We start from the raw sequence: 20152 nt of genomic DNA, 5'->3' as shown, positions 1-20152 counted from the left end.
TCTTTTTACACCTTCCACCAGAGTGGGTGAGCACAGAAAGAAAAAGCAAAGAACAGAATGGAAAAGGAGGAGAAATAAATGAATTTGTGATTATCCGCAGACTTAATAATCAGCCCCAAATAATGATGTTAGCAGCAATTAATGTTGTTCATAAACATTTTAAACAATGCCAGAATTTGGGATAGTCTTTATTTCTTTAAAAAAAAAAAACTTATTTCAGTGTTACACAAAAACCTCCAAAAGCAAGTAGCCATTGGGAAGGTCTATAAGCTTAATGAATTTCAAAATTTTTGTTTTCAAAATTTTGTTACAAGGGGAGTAAAAACTTCAAAACCATATAAATACAAAATTAATTTATGCTAACTTCAGAAAAAAATGGAATCGTTTCCCAGCACAATGAGGGTACAAGGCAGCATTTGAATTCTATTTCTATTTATAAACTAGAGTCTATAAACTAATTTTCTGATTAAAACTGGAAACCTTGCCCAAGTTAGAGAAAAAGATCCTGACATAAGAGGGTACCACTATATTGAACAATCATTTCTATAATGACTTTGTTTCTTATTCAGTTACAAGCACATCAATGACTAAACTACAAATTTAGGAACTTAATTTACTCATATTTGGTAGGGCTTATTCTAAAACAACAGAACATCGGGTTCTTGCTTTTAGTCTTGAATGGAGTTCTACTGTCTTACCAAATGCTGGGTCATGTCCACAGCGAAAGTAGCCACCTCTTGACTGTACTCACAGATCATCTTCTGGATGACATTAGTGACATCATCATTTTCTGTCTCTCTAACAATGTGTAATAGTTCCTGCATAACAGGCCTCACATGTGGCTTCACATATTCTTTGGCTAATTCAATTAGACAATAAACAAAATTAGTAAAATTCAAAAATTCAAAAGGAAAGTAAGGCAAACAATCTGACTTCATGTTATCAGTCACTGAAGCAAACAGAAACATTAATTTTATTTCAAAGTCTACTGTAAGAATATTTTACTTCTAGATTCAAAAAGAAAAACCAAAGTAACTAGATGAGATTTTCATTATGCTTTCCAAGTTATGCTTCCCAACACACTCCATTAATCAACTGGGAGGAGAGAGGGATGGAAATTGGAGAAAGAAGAATATGGAAGTTCTGGTCCTGATATGTACATGTACAACACAATATCAGCATTTCCTTATTCCAAATTATTCAGGATTTTCCCTACCAGTCTTATTACCATCTTTCTCCCTAGTTCTAGCCCAACATCAAGTCAATGCCTCGCAGCTAACATTAGTAAAGGGATCAAAAAGATATTCCAGTGCCTTTAAAGAGATGAGGCTGAGAGTGTATGAAGTCTGAAGTTGATTTCAAAGGTTTCTTACAAACAGAACAATAAGCTTTCATCTATTTTTTTAAGAAGTCCTCTTTCTTTAAATATGCTATTCATTAACTAAAGATATCAAAAATCATAATGAAAGGGATAACTAACACAGTGGGGATTGCAGAATCAGAATCCAAAAAAATCTTAACAAGATAAAACACTGGGATGAATGAAACCTAGTAAGAATTTAATAAAGTCATATACTTAAGTTCAAAAAAATCACCTACAAGTACACAGAACAGATAGCAGCTCATCTGACAAAGATCTTGACGTGTTAGTGGACTGTCAACTCAAAATAAGCCAACAGTTTGGACACAGAAGCCAAAAATGTGGTTGTCTTCTCGTTGCTGCTATTCACCTTCGGCTTGTCAAAGACTTCGGAAGTGATACGCCCTCTATACCCTGCCCTGGCGAGAGCTCATTTGGAGAAATAAATTTAGTTCTGGGCACCAAATTTTAAGGAAAACATCAATAAGGTAAAAAGTATCCAAAGGAGAGTGACCAGAATGGAAATCATGAGATCATAGCAAATAACAATTGGCTGAAGAGATGTTTTGTACAGAGAATAAAAGACTTAAAGTGGACATGATAGTGGTTTTTACATATCTGAACATCTTCTATGTGGAAGGAGTATACTGGTTCTACTTGGAACCAGACATAAAAACCTGGAGCAAAGAGAAGACATTTTTAAAAAAGGAAAAAATGGCCTTGATATAATGAAAATCTTCTCTTTAAAAATCTTCCTATTAAAAGTAACTTGAGTGGAATGAGCTGCCTCAAGGGATCAGCTACCCTGCTCTGAAGCTCTTCAAACAAAAATTAGGTGACCATTTGCTGGGTATATTGTAGAGGATGTTTGTTCCAGTATGGATTAGACTAACTGGTCTTCTAGCTCTGAAACTGCGTAATTATATAACTGAATTTTACTAAAAGATTCCTTAGAGATTATATATCCCAACTTCTTTATTTTACAAATGAGAAAACTGTGGTCCAGAGAGATAAAGTCATTTATCATAGGTAACACAGCTTATTAATGGTGTGGTTCAGGCTAGGACTCAGGTCTCCTGCCCCACAACCCAATACTCTTTCCACCACAACATACTTCATAGAAGCACTGAAAAGCATGTTCCACCACAAACACAAAATTCATACTAACATCCTACAGTCTCAAAGTTGTCCTAACTTTTCCTCAGGGATCTTCAGCTACAAAGAGTTATTAGGATGAGAGACTAGACTCATTTCCCAATTCTGAGGTTGGACACTAAGACAAGGGACCCTGCTGGGAGACAGAAGAAAGCATACTAAGAAAACAACTTAAAGGGAAAGAGAGATAAGCAAGTACATTTAACAGATTTTTATCTTACCTTGTTCCTGATTACAAATTAATGACTGAAGAGCTATTGCAGCCTCCACCTTGACAGGCATTTCCTTGTCTTCAATTAGGCTCTTTTTTGTTAGTTCAACTGCATTTCTTAGGTTGAGCTCATTATGGAATTTCAAAGTGCTGAATGAATGAAGAACCCAGCAGGACTATAGTATAAGAAAGTAAATAGGAAGTAATTGTAATTTATCAATTATGTATGTAAAAATTACCTATGCAATAAAACAACCTAGTTGGGGTTGGGGGTGGGGGTTTTCCAGGGAAGAGTTAGTCTTACTTGGTGAACTATTAGAGAATATCTTAAAAGAAATGTAATTTTAGTCCATTCAAAATGCTAGATGCAATAACTATTTAAATAGGACAGGAAAGACAGGTTATCTATCTTAAAACAAATTAATTGTAAGTGGTTGTGTCACACAAAGATTCCTGGTGATAAACTCCAGATGTTTTCCAGTTCCAGGCTAATTCCCCCATGCCTTGCTTTGTTCCTCCCAAGTCTTGCTCACCTGCTACCTTGGTTATCACTGCCAACACCCTGATCTACCCTGGTTCCTCCCTTTGTAAAAAACAATTCAATTTCCAAGCATCACCCGCTTATGCTACTATCTGAGAAATATGCACACCATTTACTTTAGTTTTTCTATGATGTTTTATTGCTAGTAACTACATTGTTTTAAATCCCTGTTTCCCTAAATAAAATGAGGCAAGTCACAACACCACAAAAAGTCCCAAAAGTCAATGCTCATCTTCAGCAAACTGTAAAATGGAGTTATGTCTAAAAATTCTTAGCAACTCTTCTCTTCCCAATACTTATTATCTGAAGATTAAACCTCAAACCACTCTTGTAGAAAATGGAAGCTAAATCAAACTCTAAAGATCTCACACCAAAGTAGGCTGGCATGGCCAATCAGCACTGAAAAATCTGCTTTGTGATTTTATTTCTAGGTGTGGGGCTCATGACTGAAGAAGGTAATTTTCAACCTGATTCTGACCTCAGTTAATTCCATTCTTCATTCCCCTAGAAATCCATCCCTCGGCCTCTCAGAAGTTCTATCCCTACCCTTATCTAACTCAAATTCACTAGTTGCCATATGGGGTGAACACGTAGATGTTATTAATGCTAGAACTGGTCTTCCTCCTACCACTTACTTATAAAGAGCACAAAAGCACCCTATTTTCCCCTGATTTCAAAGTCCATGTAACTTGTTAAATCTCTCAATAAGTTCCTTTTTTTGATATGAGGGTTGAGCAAAACTTGAGCTAATGGATATATCTTAAGCAAAATCCAGTCATGTTTTTTCTAGCTCAAGTTACCAGGTATGTTCACTTTCCCAGGTTCCTTTGCTGAGCAATCACTAGGGTGCCCTTCCAAAGGAGTAACTTCGCACATTCAAAAAAATAATAATAATAATAATAGATAACTTTGAGCAACATTTAAGGTTAATGTGCATTCTGCACATTAGTCCTATAACTATCCACACTTTACAACTGAAGAAACATCTGTTCATAATTTTTATAATTCTAACTTTCCCTCTGCCTTATGACCCCTAAGCCTATCCTTCATTTTCACAATGACCTCCATTCCCATTATCTCTCAGTTTTCTCCCAGAACATCACGATTATATCAGCTACACTCTCTTTCCTTTTCTATCTCGAATACTTAGTGAAACAGTTTAGCTCTCCTACACTAACTAGTCCCTTGACTCCCTCATTCTATCTCTGATTCATTCCTTGCCAAGCCTCAATCTTACACTACTCCCACCATCTGCTACCTTTGCTCCTATTCACATGCTACAGAAGAGATGTGGAAAAAATTTATGTTATACAATCCCAACTGAGCCCTCAAAGCAACAAGGCAATTCCTTTCATACCTCCCAAACTGTGTCACTATACCACTCACCACAAACTCTATTCCAAATTTTTTCATCCCTCCTCAAGTCTTCCATGGCATCCCAGCCTCTAACCCCCTCATCTGAAGACCTCATTTCATACTTTCTTGAAAATAATTGAAGCCATTCTCTAAGAGCTACCTCTTCTTCCCTCCCCCTCAACATCATTCAGATACCTTCGCCCATTATTTCTTCCTTCATTCATAGTTATTATGAAGAGGTGGCCCTTCTCTTTGCTAAGACAAAGATATATGCAACCTTGATTCCATTCTATTCCTTCTTCTCCAGTAGACTGCTCCGTCTATCATCCTGCATGTTTCAAATATCTCCAATCCAACTTCTACTCAGCTTCTGAAATAATCTTCCTAACTCTAGCTGCTCTCCGGCACCACCAGAGTCAAATATAAAATCCCTCACAATTTGGCCCCTTCCTACCTTTCCAGTATTCTGACATTTTATTTACCTCCACATATTCTATGATCCAACAACACCAGCCTTCTAGCTATTCCTCCCACACAACACTCCATCTCCTAACTGGACTTTTTTATCATTTTTCTCCCACACCTGAATTTTCTACATCCTCACCTCTGCTTCTTGAATTTCTTGGCTTCTTTCAAAAGTCAACTGAAATCCTCCCTTCTTCAGGAGGTATTTCCTTAAAATCTGCTACCTTAAATCTGCTACTGACTTCTCTCTGAGATTATCTTGCAATTATACTGCACATGTGTTATACATAGAGTTTCTGTGATTTCAATGTAAGATCCTTGAGGGCAGGGATTATGCTATTGTTTTCCTTTTAATTTCCAGCACTTATCACATGTGCCTGAGTAGTACTAAATTTGACAATGGAGCTAAGAAACTATTACAAATATGGAATAGGGATTACACATATCCTGCTTATGTTCTGAATAAAGAACTTGGATTCAGGAGTGTAAATTAGAGAAACACTTCAGCAATATATTGAAAATACTTCTAAAAATTAGAATGGTTCAAAACTAGACTGAAGTGTCTGATAAGGCAGTACGTTCTAAATTCTGTCTGAATAGTTAGTGATGGGGATAGTGACTAGTGAGGGATGTTTTAGAGAGCACTGCTGGTTCAGATATGGAGTTATTTCTGAGGTCTAAATCTGACTTGTATAATTCTATTCTAAAATTCTAAAATAAGCTCCTTAGGGCACAGACTAGATTTTACTGATCCTAATATACTTTAATGCCTTATGCCCACTTGAAACTTGATGTATAGTCTTGAGCTTAACTGAAGCATGACTCTGAAAAAAGTTAAGGAAGAGAATGCCAAAGACAAAGCCATATATCACATCCCTTCAGGACAAGAAAACCAACCAATGAACAATTAATCAACCTAACTACATATCATCCAGCCCAAACTTAGCTTCTTATCAACAAGAATACCAAATACGCTATGTCTACAACATTTAAGTAACTTAATAGTCCAGTAGCCCTACAAAAAAAAAAAAAGAAAAAAGAAATGAAGTTCACTTTGTTATATAACATGTCCTTAGCAAACCCATTCTGGCTTTTGGTACTGATCAAAAAATCACTGACTATTTTTTTTAAAAATTGTTTTCAATGTTGTTTAATTTAATTACTAGTATTTTTTTTTCATTTAAAAAATCCCACCTAGAAAAAAATTTGAAGAACTAGGAAAAATTTTGCCAAGATGAAGTACAAACTTACTGAAAATGGATACAAAGTTAAATTTAGGTACAAGTATTTATTTTTTATTCCTCTAAAAAACTGCTTGATAGACTTAATTATGAAAATTATAGAACAGTTTCAAAAAAGGGTAATCATAACAAAGTTTTCACATTTATCTAATATCTAACAGAGCATTAGGTTACCAAATAGTAATCATTTATTAATACTGTACCTGTAACAATATATTGAACATTAATAAACATATAATTAACTTACTTTTATATCTGACATCTTGCAAGTATGATTAGAATTAAGTAAAAAATTAAAATTGCTAGAATTAAAACTCATTACTTTCTAGCGTATAGTTTTTATACTTTATGAAAGCCTTTTACTTAATCAGATTTTTGTCTTTTCATATTTGAAAACTCGAGCATTAAGAAGGTCAGGTCTAAGTATGCATTTTAGGAAAATAGTCTTTTTAAGATACAAATTTTAGATCTAACACTGCCAAGATGAAACGGAGTTGAAATTAGTACATTCTAAACCTAGTAATAAACTTTTTCAAGAATAAAGGAACTATAGTTCAGCATTCTGCACTTAGAAGGGGGTCTTAAATAAGTAAAAAAATGCAACCATAAACTTACTCTTGCTCTAAGGTATCCCAGGTTAGACAAAAACAATGGAAATACATGATTTTGCAGCATTAATTCCATTTGGTCCTTGAATATACTCTTCTGTAGAAAGAAAAAAAGGAACTTCCATCATTTCATTTCCTATTTATTTGTATGAAATGTCTTTTATTGGATTCAACTAGATGAATGAATACTACATTACAATTAGATGAAGTCAAAACAAATTTTACAATTTTTAAATAAAAAAATAAAATATCTCAAATGAATTTTAATTGTTTTTTTTAAAGAAAATGCTAGATTTCATGACTGAAAGTCTCTTTTAGTACCCTTCTTTTGGGAGTAATAACTTTTTTTGATAATTTCATAATGAAAGACAAATACACATCATTAAGAAGTTGAGATTTTTCACGGAGAAATAGTGTTTATTCTACTATGTAATAATACTATAAGATTCCTATGGGGAGAAATTAAAGAACAGAGAGGTGTTTGAGGGCATCAATAACCACCTACTGAAAAATCATCTGTAACAGTAAATGTTCATCAATCAATAAAGTTTACCTGCTTTGATTTATTAAAATTTGCAGGAAAAAAGAAAGACTTAGTGGCCATGGAAATTTCTTGAAAATTTGTAAAATGAGGGACTTAGATCTGATGGCCTCTGAGGTTTCTTTTTTCAAGGTATAAGACTTTTTTTTCTGGATTTCTTAAATAAGATTTTTACAGCTTTCTGACACATATAACAGAGGAAATAGAGGAAAAAATTCAACCCAATTAATTTTTTTGCTCTTTATAAGCTCTGGTTTAAAAAAAAAGTTTATAGAGGAAAAGACTGAAAGTGTTATTTAAAATAAACATTCATTGACAAATTTGCTCCATCAAAACAGATAACCAATATTCACCCTAAAAACATTAAGCTTAGGTGTTGGGCAAAGGTTGACTGGTTTTTTTTTTTTAAGTCATGTTTTAAAGTGTTCCAGAGACCACATTTGGTTGAAAAATACACCAGGTAACAAGAACATAGCCACCATTACTTATAATTTTTCAAAAATAAAAGAATCTTTTGCCCTATAAAAAGTTTCAATCTACCAAACCATCTTATTCACTCTCCAATCAAAATAAGAGAAAACTCTATTAAACTTATATTAAGAGTGTTAAATTTAAGATCCTAACCTTCAATAAAATGTCAGCTAAGGAACCTATCACATGCAATGCTCCATCTTTCTTCCTGGGGTCAAAGTTCGGTTCTGTAAGGATTTGATAACAGAATGACATCATTTTGGGCAACACCTGAAGAAAAGAATTATATCAATTTTAGTCTACATGAATTCTAAAATGCCTCTTCACTTTAACATCACTTTTGAAAACCCAAAATTTAAAAGCAGTTTTCATAAAACAATCATATTACTAAAAAATTTATCGGTCTAATACAGACGATACAATATGTTAAAGAATGTAACAAAATAATACCAATAACAATAAACACTTTCCATTCTTCATGATACAAAAACACTCCCAAATAACTGACTTCAAACAATATTTTTCTTTTGCCAAGACTCAGTTAGGAAAATGTTTTAAAATGGATAAACTGCATACCTCTTTTCTTTTCTTTGCTGCAGTATATAACAGATTCTGAGCTGCTGTTGTTGGAGATGCATAATCTTCAAAAACATCTAAGATTTCAAATAATTAAACTGTTAGTATAATAATTTTTTAATCGATATAAAGCCTTATGCAATTACTTTTTACTTTATAACATATTACGAAAAGGAAAATTTATTCTACTTTGTAAGATACTTGCTTTTTATAAAGAAAAACTGAAGCAAAGAGAAGTCTTTCAGAGCAACAGGTACTATCTACTGAAAAAAACATTTGTAACACAACAGAAGTTTATTTATAAAGCTTATCTGCTGGAGGCAGCTAGGTGGCACACTGGATAGAGCACCAGCCCTGGAGTCAGGAGGACTCGAGTTCAAATCAGGACTCAGACACATAACACTCACTAGCTGTGTGACTCTAGGCAAGTCACTTAACCCCCATGGCCTCACCAAAAAGAAACAAACAAATAAATAAATAATAAAGCTTATCTGCAGTGATTTCTTAAAATTAGCATAAATGAGGGCAGCTAGGTGGCACAGTGGACAGAGCTCTGGCCTTGGAGTCAGGAGGACCTGAGTTCAAGTTCTGCCTAAGACACTTGACACATACTAGCTGTATAACCTGGCAAGTCACTTAACCCCAATTGCTTCACAAAAAAGAAAATAAAATTAGCATAAACACAGAAGAATAGTAATCATAAAAATTTACTTGAAATTTAATAAAGCATTCTAGATCATGAAATTTTTGGTACAAAGAATTCTGCCACAAGACATTCAGTAAGAGTAGCTTATACAAGAAAATTATCTAACAAATTTCAAAGTATTTGAAAATGTCCATTATTGTATGTAAAGATACTTTCTCAGTCTTTTCTTCAATACATAATAAGCAAAATTTAAATATCGGTAGAATTCAAAAGCAATCATCTATAGCAAGTCACTGCTGAACACTGGAAAGCTTTCTGCAAACAAATAATTATAATTTATAGTAGAAGTATAAACACAACCCTCCCTAATTGATGAATATGCCAATTATTCTTCACTACAATTAGTTCAACAAGTAAAAATCTATACAAAATCATGGTGACTACAAATTAGTCAAAAAGAATGGAAATAAGGAAGGAAGAAGTATTTTAACCATAAGTAATATACCCAAGGTATGGAGAGGTCCAGACCTGGCAATATAAAGACATGCTTTCAAATCCTCTGACTTATACTAGCTCTGTGAACATGAGCAAATCACCAAGCCTCTTGGTGTCCCAGACCACTCTCTGACTCTAAATCGAAACCAAGTTGCTATTCTAGATTAATAGAAAAAGTTTCTACCCAGGAGTGCTCCATACTGACGAAATCAGAGGTTCAGACAAAATAAGTATATACATACTCAATTCTAACACATGACTAACAAAATATCAGTCAACTAACAGAAAATTCACATATAGCTTCTAAATATATAATATGAAAAAATGATTTAATGATATCATTGCTGGATAATAATGATATCATTAAGGATAAATTAATATTGTGAGGACATATGAGAAGCTAAACAAATACATGCTAACAATATAAATAGATTGTTTTAACCCAGCTTAAATAGCCCATTCCAAAGAGATTTTGGATATTGATGATATTATACCTTTAAAAGGACCACAGAAAATTAGGAAAGCTTTGCTAAAGATAAGAAAAAATCTTAAACTGACAATTAACTGCCATGGGAGAAAAAGGGTCATGATGCACTTTGACAGAACCAAATGAACTATAGTTTGGTGACATTTCTAAGGAAAACTGAGAAAATGTTTTGGAGAAAGACTTTTACCCAGACACAAAGAAATAAGCACTTGGAATAGCAAGTGTGAAATAAGTAGAATGGACAGCAGGCTGTATTAGCAGTTTAGAGAAATCCACTGACCAGCCATTTTCACCTTTCACAAAGAAGATTTGGCTATGATCCCCATCATAAACAATACATTACTTGATAAATCTCATCATCTATAACCACAATGTTTGTTAAAGCCTTTAAGTTGGGGTTGTGAAATTGAAAGGGGAGAAATTTCATGGAATTTTCTTTTGTTTTGTGAAACTCTGTAAGACTTGAAAGAACTCTGATCAAGACAATGACCAGACATAATTCCAGAGAACCAATGATGATGCATGCTACCCACACCCTGATCTGTGATGGTTTGAAGACAAAGAATAAGAAATATATTTTTTGACATAGTCAATGTCTGTTTTGCTTGACTATACATATTTGTAACAAGAGTTTTCCTTTTTTTCTCTCTCCCAATTTAGAAGTAGATGGGAGAGAAATAGTAGGGCTACTAGGGAATACAGTAGCAAAAAGGAATACTTAATTAAGCATTTTTCTAACACAGAAAAGTGAAAAGAAGGAAGTCCAGAAAGAATTACAAACAAGCAAGACAGCTTTGAAAGTCAGACACTAGATTTCTTATCTTTTTAAAAAGGAAGCTAAACATAACAGAAATTCACAACTTTGTTTACAACTGTTACTTTCTATACTACTACCCAATTTTATTTGTCATTTACTAAAATCAATTTTTTTTAATTCAAAAAAGAGTAATCATGGAAAGAAAGTAAAAAAGAGACTGCCATTCAAAAAGCCATTCTGGTCTTTATCAGCAAAAAAGAGTGACAAGAGAAAAGGAGAGAGAGAAAGCCGGGGGAAACAAGGATATTTACCTGTCTGTAAGCCTTAGAAGGTAAAAAAGACCACAAATTAAAAGGTCGTTTTTCATAAGTTTGAGGGTTTTTTTATAGATTTTACTTTATTTTTATGTTTATTTTTATTTTTTAAATTTTGAGCTCTAAATTCCCTCTCCCTCCCCATGCTGCTCCCTGATAATGCAAGCAATGTGATACACATTATATATGTGCATTCAAGCAAAACATTTTCACATTAGCCATATTGCAAAAGAAAACACAGATCCAAAAAAACCCAACAATAACAAAGAAAGTTTAAAAAGTATACTCCAATCTGCATTCAGACTCCATAAGTTCTTTCTCTGAAGGTGGATAGCATTTTTCATCATCATAAGTCCTTCAGAATTATATAGACGTGTCTTTAAAAGGACATCTTCACTTGGAAAAAAAAAAGGATTACAACAGTTAAAAAAAAACCCTAATAATTTAACATAAATGTCAATTGGTAAGAAAATAATCTTGAAGTAAAGATTTGCCAAAGAATATCCTCAGCACACCTTGTGGAATGCAGAACTCAGATCTAAAAATTTTAGAACTCAGATCTAAAACAACTAGTAGCTATCGGGGGGGGGTGTCCTCTTTTGAGGCAACCAGGCCCCAAAAATATATTTCTAGCAATTCATTGTAAAAAAAAGTTCCAAGTATACAAAGTCTCATTAAGATTCTGAGCTACTCTTTTAGTGGTGACAAAGAATTGGAAATTGAAGGAATGTCCATCAATTGGGGAACGGCTGAACAAGTTGTTGTATGTGATTGTGATGGAATACTATTGTGCTATAAGAAATGACAAGCAGGATGATTTCAGAAAAACTTGGAGAGACTTACATGAACTGATGCAAAGTGAAATGAGCAGAACCAGATAAATACTATATACAGTAGTAGCAATATTATATAATAATCAACTATAAATGACTTCGCTATTTTCAGCAATATAAGATCCAAGATAATTCTGAAAGACTTGTGATGAAAAATGCTATCCAAGAAAAAAATGATGAGAGTTCGAATGCAGATTGAAGCATACTTTTTCTTTACTTTATTTTTCTTGGGTTTTTTTGTCTGCGTTTTCTTTCACAATATGACTATCCTGGAGATATTTTTTGTATGACGGGTACGCGCTATATCAAATTGCCTGCCTTTTCAATGTGGGAGGTGGGGGGAAGGGAGGGAGAGAATTTGGAACTCAAAAAATTTTTTAATGAGTGTTAAAAAATTGTTTTTACAAGTGACTACAAGGGAGGGGGAAGGTAAAATATTTAATTAAAACAAGAAAGATTCTGAGATAATCAGGGCAGAGCAGACCAAAAGAAATCTCTGACACCTCTTTAAAACAATTGAAGGCAATAGGAATTTTCAGAACAAAGAATCATTCGATTCAGAAGAGATCATCCTATGTAGGGATGCAAAAGTCATAAACAAGGCAATACACATAAGTTCTCACCACAAAGTTTCCAAGTCTAAGCTAAGTCTGTGCCCACTGCCACACTAATATAACTTTAGGAATAAAATACATAACATCAATTCTATATAATGCAATTTTATGTGTATAGCTAAATAGATCTGTTAATTTAAATAATTTTAATAACTAATCTAAATAACTTCTTTAAAAGAGCAATAGGTGAGAAACAAAACCATCTCAATTACCAAACTTCATTCGTATATATTCATATGGATCCTCTTGCCATAGCTCTTCATCCTCATCTTTATAACACATCACAGTGAAAATCACATCTTCACATATATTCTAAGAGCAAGGAAACCCAAAACAAAAGAATGTAGGCTTGTCTACATTTTGGCAGTATCATTATCATCTTAACATTTATTTAATGTCTTTAGTCCATAATGATTATATATATTTTTTTAAAAAGACATTTGTATTCGCTATATGAAAAAAAGAGATTTGTAAAGATCCACTGACCAAAGGAAAAAAGGCTCAAAAAAGTAGCAAAAAAGTAAAAAGGCTTTCAAAGAGAGAAATATAAAATAATAAATTAAACCAAGAGGGCACTGGTTTTAGACAGGAAACCTGAGTTCAAATTCCCCCTCTGGCATTTGTTCCCTGTGTCTCCTTGAGAAAGTTACTTAATCTTCCTCGGCCTCAAATTTATTTATTTATTACATTATTTAAAAATAACAGGGTGGACTAGATGGTTTCTGAAATCCCTGTCAGCTTCAGATTCTATGATTCCAAAGACCCAAGAGGCCCAAGCCCTGTATCAGTCTCACAAAACACACTTCTGTAGGGTATTAAAGAATTTTTTTATAACTTGAATCAATTTTGAGGCAACATATCACTTCAACTTTGCAATGAAGTACTAAAAAATTAATATCTTCATTGTGAGAGGTAAAAAGGGTGTTAAAAGTATCTTTTTTTCTCTCTTGCAAGAAAATATCGTTTCTTCAGCAGAACAAGTGGGTAAATTTATAGTATAACAGAATAAAGCATAATGTAAAAAATATTTTTAAAAGACTAATATGGTAACTGCAGCTATGCAGATGTGATTTTTATCACAAAAAATATAGCACAATTAATTTTCCCCAAACACTTAAGAAACCATTTTTATGTTCACCATATTAAAGATTCAGAAAATTTTATGGATTTCTCTAATGTTTCTAATCAAGAAAAAAAAATTTATTTGTTAACTAAGTTCCTAAAATCTCTTCCAATTACCCAAGTTATTTATATAGAAAAGAGGATTTGTTCAGAATCTGCCTTATCTCACACAAAGTCACAACTTTAAATACTAGCATTAAGATGAACACCACATATTAAAAACAGAAACTTGTGACTGTCATTACAGAATCACAAAGGGGAAAGAACTTACAAACAGAATATGAAATATTACAGTACCCTCTAAGAAACTTCACTATTATGTAAATAGTAGACACATTTGTTCAGCAGTTTTCAAAATGCTTTTATAATATACCACATTTGATCCTCCTACCAACCCAGCAAAGTAGAGTAGGAAGACATTATCACTTGGCCCATGTTGAAACCAAAATTAAGAAAAGCTAAGTAACTTGTTCAAAGTCATTCAGATGGTACAATCTGAAACTAAAACAAAGATCTTCTGACTCTTGCTCCAGCCCTTTCGCTTTAATATCAATGATCTCAATTTTCCTCTTAATCATATCAAACCATCCCATTTATTTTTGACACTATTAAGCATCTAAGGATATTGAAAATATCTCATATAGAACTTAACATTATCTTATTTGGAAGCTCTAATTTAAGCAGAAAACAAATTTTGAGAATTTTAGGTTGATACTGACCTGTATATGTGGCTTCATCTGTTTCCAGGTTATAGAATGAATTACCCCTTGGTTAAGATAGTTCAGTGTTTGCTGAAGAACACGTGGAGCTACATATTCTTTCTGTCTATACTGGTTTAAAATTTTTAAAAGTACCTAAGAAAAGTTTTCAGGGAAGAAAAAAAAATGTATTATACACATAGACTATAGTCACAGAATTTTAGAGCTAGAAGCAACTTCAAAGACAAGGTATACCAACCCATTCAATTTATAGATGACAAAACTGACATCCAATGAGGTTCAGTGAGCAGCAGCTCAAGTTTGGAGAATGCAGAATATATTCAGGTTTTATATCTCTTAGAAGTAGAAGTACTGCTCCTTCTATTACATATACCAAGTTATTATTGAATTGGCTAAATAAAATAATGTACCCTTAACATAAATGTAGTACGAAAATAGGTGGTATGGGTGTCAAGTCAACTCAAAACACATTTCTTAAGGGTCACTATGTGTAGGCACTATGCTTAAGAAAAGAAAAAAGAAAAAGGCAGTCCTTACCCTAAAGGAGCTTATAATCGAATAAGAGAAGAAAACACCTAAAAGGAAACTGAAGGCAAGATGGGAAAGAAAAGGTAATGGAGGAGAATAGGGAAGTCCACAGTGGAATTAAAAGTACAAAAGTAGTTGGCTTAGGCATTTTCATTAAAATGGAGGTTCTAAGGACCTGACTGAGCAATCCAAATAAGGAATTGAACGTGCACAGTATGATTTATAATCAAATTGATTTATGAATCAAGGAATGAATTCAGTTCATATTATCTTAAATTCTAGGTTTACAAAATCCATTAGTGAGCAAGTCAGCTTCAAGACTCAGGACTGGGTTAAAATAAGTATAATAATAAAACTGGATTTTATTTTTTAAAATAAAATACAGTTCTTTCCAATAGAGAAGATTCTGATGTTTTAATTGGCATTTATTTAAAATTTTGTAAATATACAAATTAAAGAACCAATAAGAAGAATTTATAGTGTCGGATACACTGACATTAAAATATTTAGAGCTATAAGAAAAATAAACTTGTAGAAGTGAGACTGGTAAAATTCCATTATAATAAACTTCAAACAAGCATCCATTTTATCAATTTAATAATCTGCTACACCTGAAACAGTGGGGAACACATTTCATGATACCAAATTCCATGCTGACTTTCTGTAAAAAGAATGTCACTAATGGTACTGCTCATAATGAAATCACATACTGTATGCACAAATTAACATCGTAGGAAGGCAGAATTATTATTAATAATAATTATTATTTTCATTAATAATAATAAATGAGAAATCTAATTAATGAAATGGGAATAAGGACAGTGTTACTGTATTGCAATGTACATAATGGGGTATAAGAAGACTGGAATGGAAAGGGGACTAGGTTATAAAAGGCTCTTAACATTAAACGAGATTTTGTATTTGATCCTGAGGAAATAGGGAACCACTGGAGTTTACTGAGTAGGGGGTGACTTGGTTGGGCAGGTGCTTTAGGAAAATCACTCTGGTGGCTGAATAGAGGATGGACGGGAGTGGGGAGAGACCTGTAGTACAGATACCAACCACCAGGCTACTGCAATAGCTCAGGAGTGAGGTGATAGGACCTGCACCAGGGTGGTAGTAGAATCAGAGGAAAGAAGGGGACATATTCAAGAAATGTTGCAAAGGTGAAATCAAGAGGCCTTGACAACAGATTGAATATTGAGGTGGGTAGGGGTGAGAGACAGTGAGAAGAGTCAAGTATTACATTCTCTACAGTAAATAGCACGTTAGTATTCTGCTCTACTCTGACTACATTCAAATTATCATGTTCAATTCTAGGTGTCACCAAAAATGGATAATTGATGAGCTAGAGAGAACTCACAGAAGGACAACTGATGCCTTGATGGAGGAACCAGACAAGAAGCAGTCAAGGAAGAGGTTTAATAACATCTCCAACTAGTTGAAGGGTGTAGGAGAGAGTAAACTGGCAGATGATTTTATATGGGGGAAAAAAGGCAGAACAAAGGACTTCTCCAGCTATAGTAATGCCGTTGTCTGAATTCAGCCAGTGAAAACTCTATGTAAAATCTGTTGGAGGGGTGGGGTGGGGGGTAGGACAACAACCTGTTCAGCCAAGTAGTATATGTAGGCGGTGGGAGCGATTTTTATTCTGTGTCTCTGGTGAGTGAAGCATTGGGGGCCTTTCCTGAGAAGAAACAAACACAAAGGGAGGAATTCATCCATCCTCAGCCTAAAACTGAGCTGCTTTCTCTTCCTTTCCTTTTCACTCCAACATTTCTCTCTCATATTGAGATGTAGAAGTATGTAGATTGGGGTGATCCTTTAAGCTGGCAGAAAGGCTATTTGCTTACTTTCTAACTGTAAGGTCTGTGGGGGGAATACTTTATCGAACTGACACAAGTTAACATGGATACTGTAGAAGCAAAGGGCAGATGCATTCCATATTTTTTTAAACTAGAAGTTGTATTATTTTAATTTTTCACGAATAACAAAGTTGTTTTTGTTAAATGTTATTGTCTACACACGGCTCAGTACATTTCATCTCCTAAGTCTGAATCACCAGATTGGCTTAAGTAAGTACTGGCCTAAAATAGCTGGCTTTGATATTATTTTGGGGGGAAGGGGGGATGTTATGGAAGAAAGGGAGTCCTGGGTGAGCAAATAACCAGACCAGTACCCTGATTTTCCACAGCTAAAGTACTGTGAAAGACTTAAGGGGAGCCCTTTCAGTAGAATAACTGGAAAGCTCCCATTCAACCTATAGAAATGATGAGTTAGATGCTTGAGGAGCTTGATAGGGAAACTAAACACAGGGCAGAATCAAGTATTCTACTGCTCTTTGTGACAAGCTTTGGAAGACGCATTGCCAACCCAAGGAGAGTAAAGATAGGCAGTTATTTTTTTTTTTACATTAGAGGCAGAGGGCAAATGAGCTTCTGACCCTTAAAGACCATGTCTTGAAAGTGTAAACATGATTAATGGATCTAATAATTACACAAGTGAAAAAGGCAAAATTAAAGGAATAAGAGATTAATAGCTTTCTGGTAGAAAGTATAATTATGCTCTCTGACTCAAAGGTTTCTCAGGTGAATGTATTGAAAATGCATTGAAATGCTGCCAAGACTGGTGCAATAGGGAAAAAAAAAAGAGTATGGATGATAAATAGAAACTGTAGTAGATGTTAGGAAAGCCTTGGTTATAAAAGCTCCAATTTGCCCTCTTACTCACTTTTGCTTCTATTACAACCCAGGCTACTACTTCTCAGGGAGAGACTTCATCTAGAGGGCATTAAGAGAGTAAGAATTTATGCAGTTGAAGGAGAAACTTTAAAAGGCAGTCAATGAATCATGAGAACAACAGCAGAGGTCACGCGGTAATAGTGACAATTCAAAGTATTTGTCAACTGCAAGTTTCATCAAAGTAGACAGCTGACAGATGATTTACTCTTACAAAGTAGGTTCAATCAACTCAAGGCCCTTTATCTGTTTTTAGGTGAATAAAACTGGAAGTTCTGAATAACTGGCCCCATAAAAATGAATTTCCCCTAAAGCCAATTCTCCAGTAGAAGTCAAAAAGAGAGGAGGTTAAATTCTGAAAAACAAAGAGGTTTGGTAGAATGGATTTAAACATCAAAAAAATGAAAGTCCTGTCAATTGGTCTGATCACTTCCTGGCAAACAGAATGAGAAGAAATGGAAGAAGCAGTGTCAGATTTTACATCTTTGGCCTCAAAGGTCACTGAAGATAGCAAATGCAGACATGAAATTAAGACACTTTCTCCTTGGAAGGAAAGCTGTGGCAAATATGGACAGTATAATAAGCAGAGACACCAACTTGCCAACAAAGGTCTGTATAATCAAAACCATAATTTTTGTAGTAGTAACATATGGCTGTGAGAGTAGGACTATAAAGGAAAGCGTATCACCATAGAAGCAATGCTTTCAAACTGCAGTGCTAGAAAAGACTAAGAGACCTTTGGACGGTAAGGAGATTAAGTCAGTCCTGATAGCAGCACCAGTGAGTCTCCTGAGAGTCCAGGAAGATAGATTTAGTCTATAGAGATCCCAGGCAGGGCAATATCACAGGGTTACCTGAAGCAGATTATTGGAAGAATAACTAAATAACAGAAAGAAAGAAACAGACAGAAACAAAGAGACAGAAAACAAAGTCAGAAAGATAGACAGACAAAATGATAGAGACAAAGACAGAGATTACAAGGACAAAGACATCCAAGACACAATCCCAGAAAAGGAAGATAACTCTAAAATGAAATCATAGTGGGAAAAAAAACTGAAAAGAAATGAGAACAATGGAGTTAAGACTTGGAAAGAAAATTCACATCATCACAGTTACCCCAAGTATCCTTCTCCTGTCCCTCCCAGAAAGCCATGCCATATAATAGAATTTTTAGGGAGAGGGGAAAAATCAGCAAAACTAATACACTGAAAAAATTCAAAAATATGTCCAATTTGTACATCTGTGGATCTCCCACATCCAGGAAGGGGTGGGTTGAGGGATGTCCTTTCATATTCCTTCACTTGAGTCCTGCTTGATCTTTATAATTTTCCTTTTACATTTATTTTTGGGATTTTGATATGTAGTTGTTAGTTTCATTTACATTGGTATAGTAACTATGCATATTGTTCTCCTAGCTCTTGCTTACTTTATTCTGCATCACTGCATGTAGATATTTCCATACTTCTGGGTATTAATCAGATACACATCATTTCTTACAGTACTGCAATATTCCATTATATTCACATAGCATAATTTGTTTAGCTATTCTCCAACTGATGGGCTATTCTTTGCTATCACAAAAAGTGCTGGTATAAATACTTTGGTGTATATGTTGTATATTCCTCTTCTAGATGGCTTCTTTTGGGCACAAGCCCAATAATAGAGTCGCTGGTTGAAAGAGTATGGATGTTTTTTGTCATACTATTTGCATAATTCCAAATTACTTCCTGAAATGATCCTACTACTTTAAAACTTCATTGACAATGAATTAGTTAGCTGTGGGAAAACTTTATTATATTGTTTGAACCTAACCCTACATGGCTGGACTAGACCTGATGCTCAGAGACCAGATTTATTTAATGTTTAACTCTGGACCCAGATTATGCTGACCAGAAAACCAGTCAGAAGTAATGACTGATTCAAAGAACGTAAGGAGTTTTCTCCCACTACACATCTCAAACAACGCACAGGTCTTATGCGTAAACTGCCTCCATGCTAGCCAGTCAGTTATTGTTTCCCTGTTCCTTTGTTTGAAACCTATGTAAAGTGTAATTAATACTTGGGGGAGTGGGTTACCCTTTTTCAGATCTACCTTCCACTGGACAGAATAAACAGATAAACAACTTTCTAAATTATTACAGTTTAGGAATGTTTTTTTTCCTTGGCTAATAAATTAGTGTCAGAAGTAGGATCTTTGATGATAGACCCAAGAGGTAGGAACAGATGTAGAAAAGATTCCTCTGCACAGTGAGAATCCAGTGAGTACCCTCATGGTTCAGGTGGAACAATCAAGCCACCCCAGACTAGGTCTTAGGACTGAGGACTCTGGGTGCTCAAAAAAGCTAGAGGGCTGTGTAACTTCTTTTAGCCTAGC

At 34.3% G+C, this 20152-nt stretch overlaps 1 protein-coding gene across 6 annotated transcripts in view; it reads right to left on the bottom strand.

The window, feature by feature from the left end:
* The window catches only part of IPO8 (importin 8), a 149172-nt gene that overhangs the window by 64560 nt on the left and 64460 nt on the right, over nucleotides 1-20152 (bottom strand). For all 6 annotated transcript variants that reach the window (XR_013487451.1, XM_020975801.2, XM_020975804.2 and 3 more), the window contains 7 exons: nucleotides 14513-14647; nucleotides 12884-12983; nucleotides 8526-8602; nucleotides 8103-8219; nucleotides 6945-7034; nucleotides 2737-2902; nucleotides 699-859 (listed from right to left, as the gene is read on the bottom strand). Coding sequence is in view for 5 of the 6 variants with exons in the window: in XM_020975801.2 (XP_020831460.1) it covers nucleotides 699-859; nucleotides 2737-2902; nucleotides 6945-7034; nucleotides 8103-8219; nucleotides 8526-8602; nucleotides 12884-12983; nucleotides 14513-14647 (846 nt within the window). In the remaining variant the exon portion in view is untranslated. The remainder of the gene's footprint in view (nucleotides 1-698; nucleotides 860-2736; nucleotides 2903-6944; nucleotides 7035-8102; nucleotides 8220-8525; nucleotides 8603-12883; nucleotides 12984-14512; nucleotides 14648-20152) is intronic.

Source organism: Phascolarctos cinereus, unplaced genomic scaffold (genome assembly GCF_003287225.1).
Source record: "Phascolarctos cinereus isolate Bilbo 61053 unplaced genomic scaffold, phaCin_HiC Scaffold_1;HRSCAF=81, whole genome shotgun sequence".
In the NCBI taxonomy this organism is placed as follows: domain Eukaryota; kingdom Metazoa; phylum Chordata; class Mammalia; order Diprotodontia; family Phascolarctidae; genus Phascolarctos; species Phascolarctos cinereus.
The sequence above is the reverse complement of the archived record's forward strand: the minus strand, read 5'-3'. Positions and strand labels throughout refer to the sequence as shown.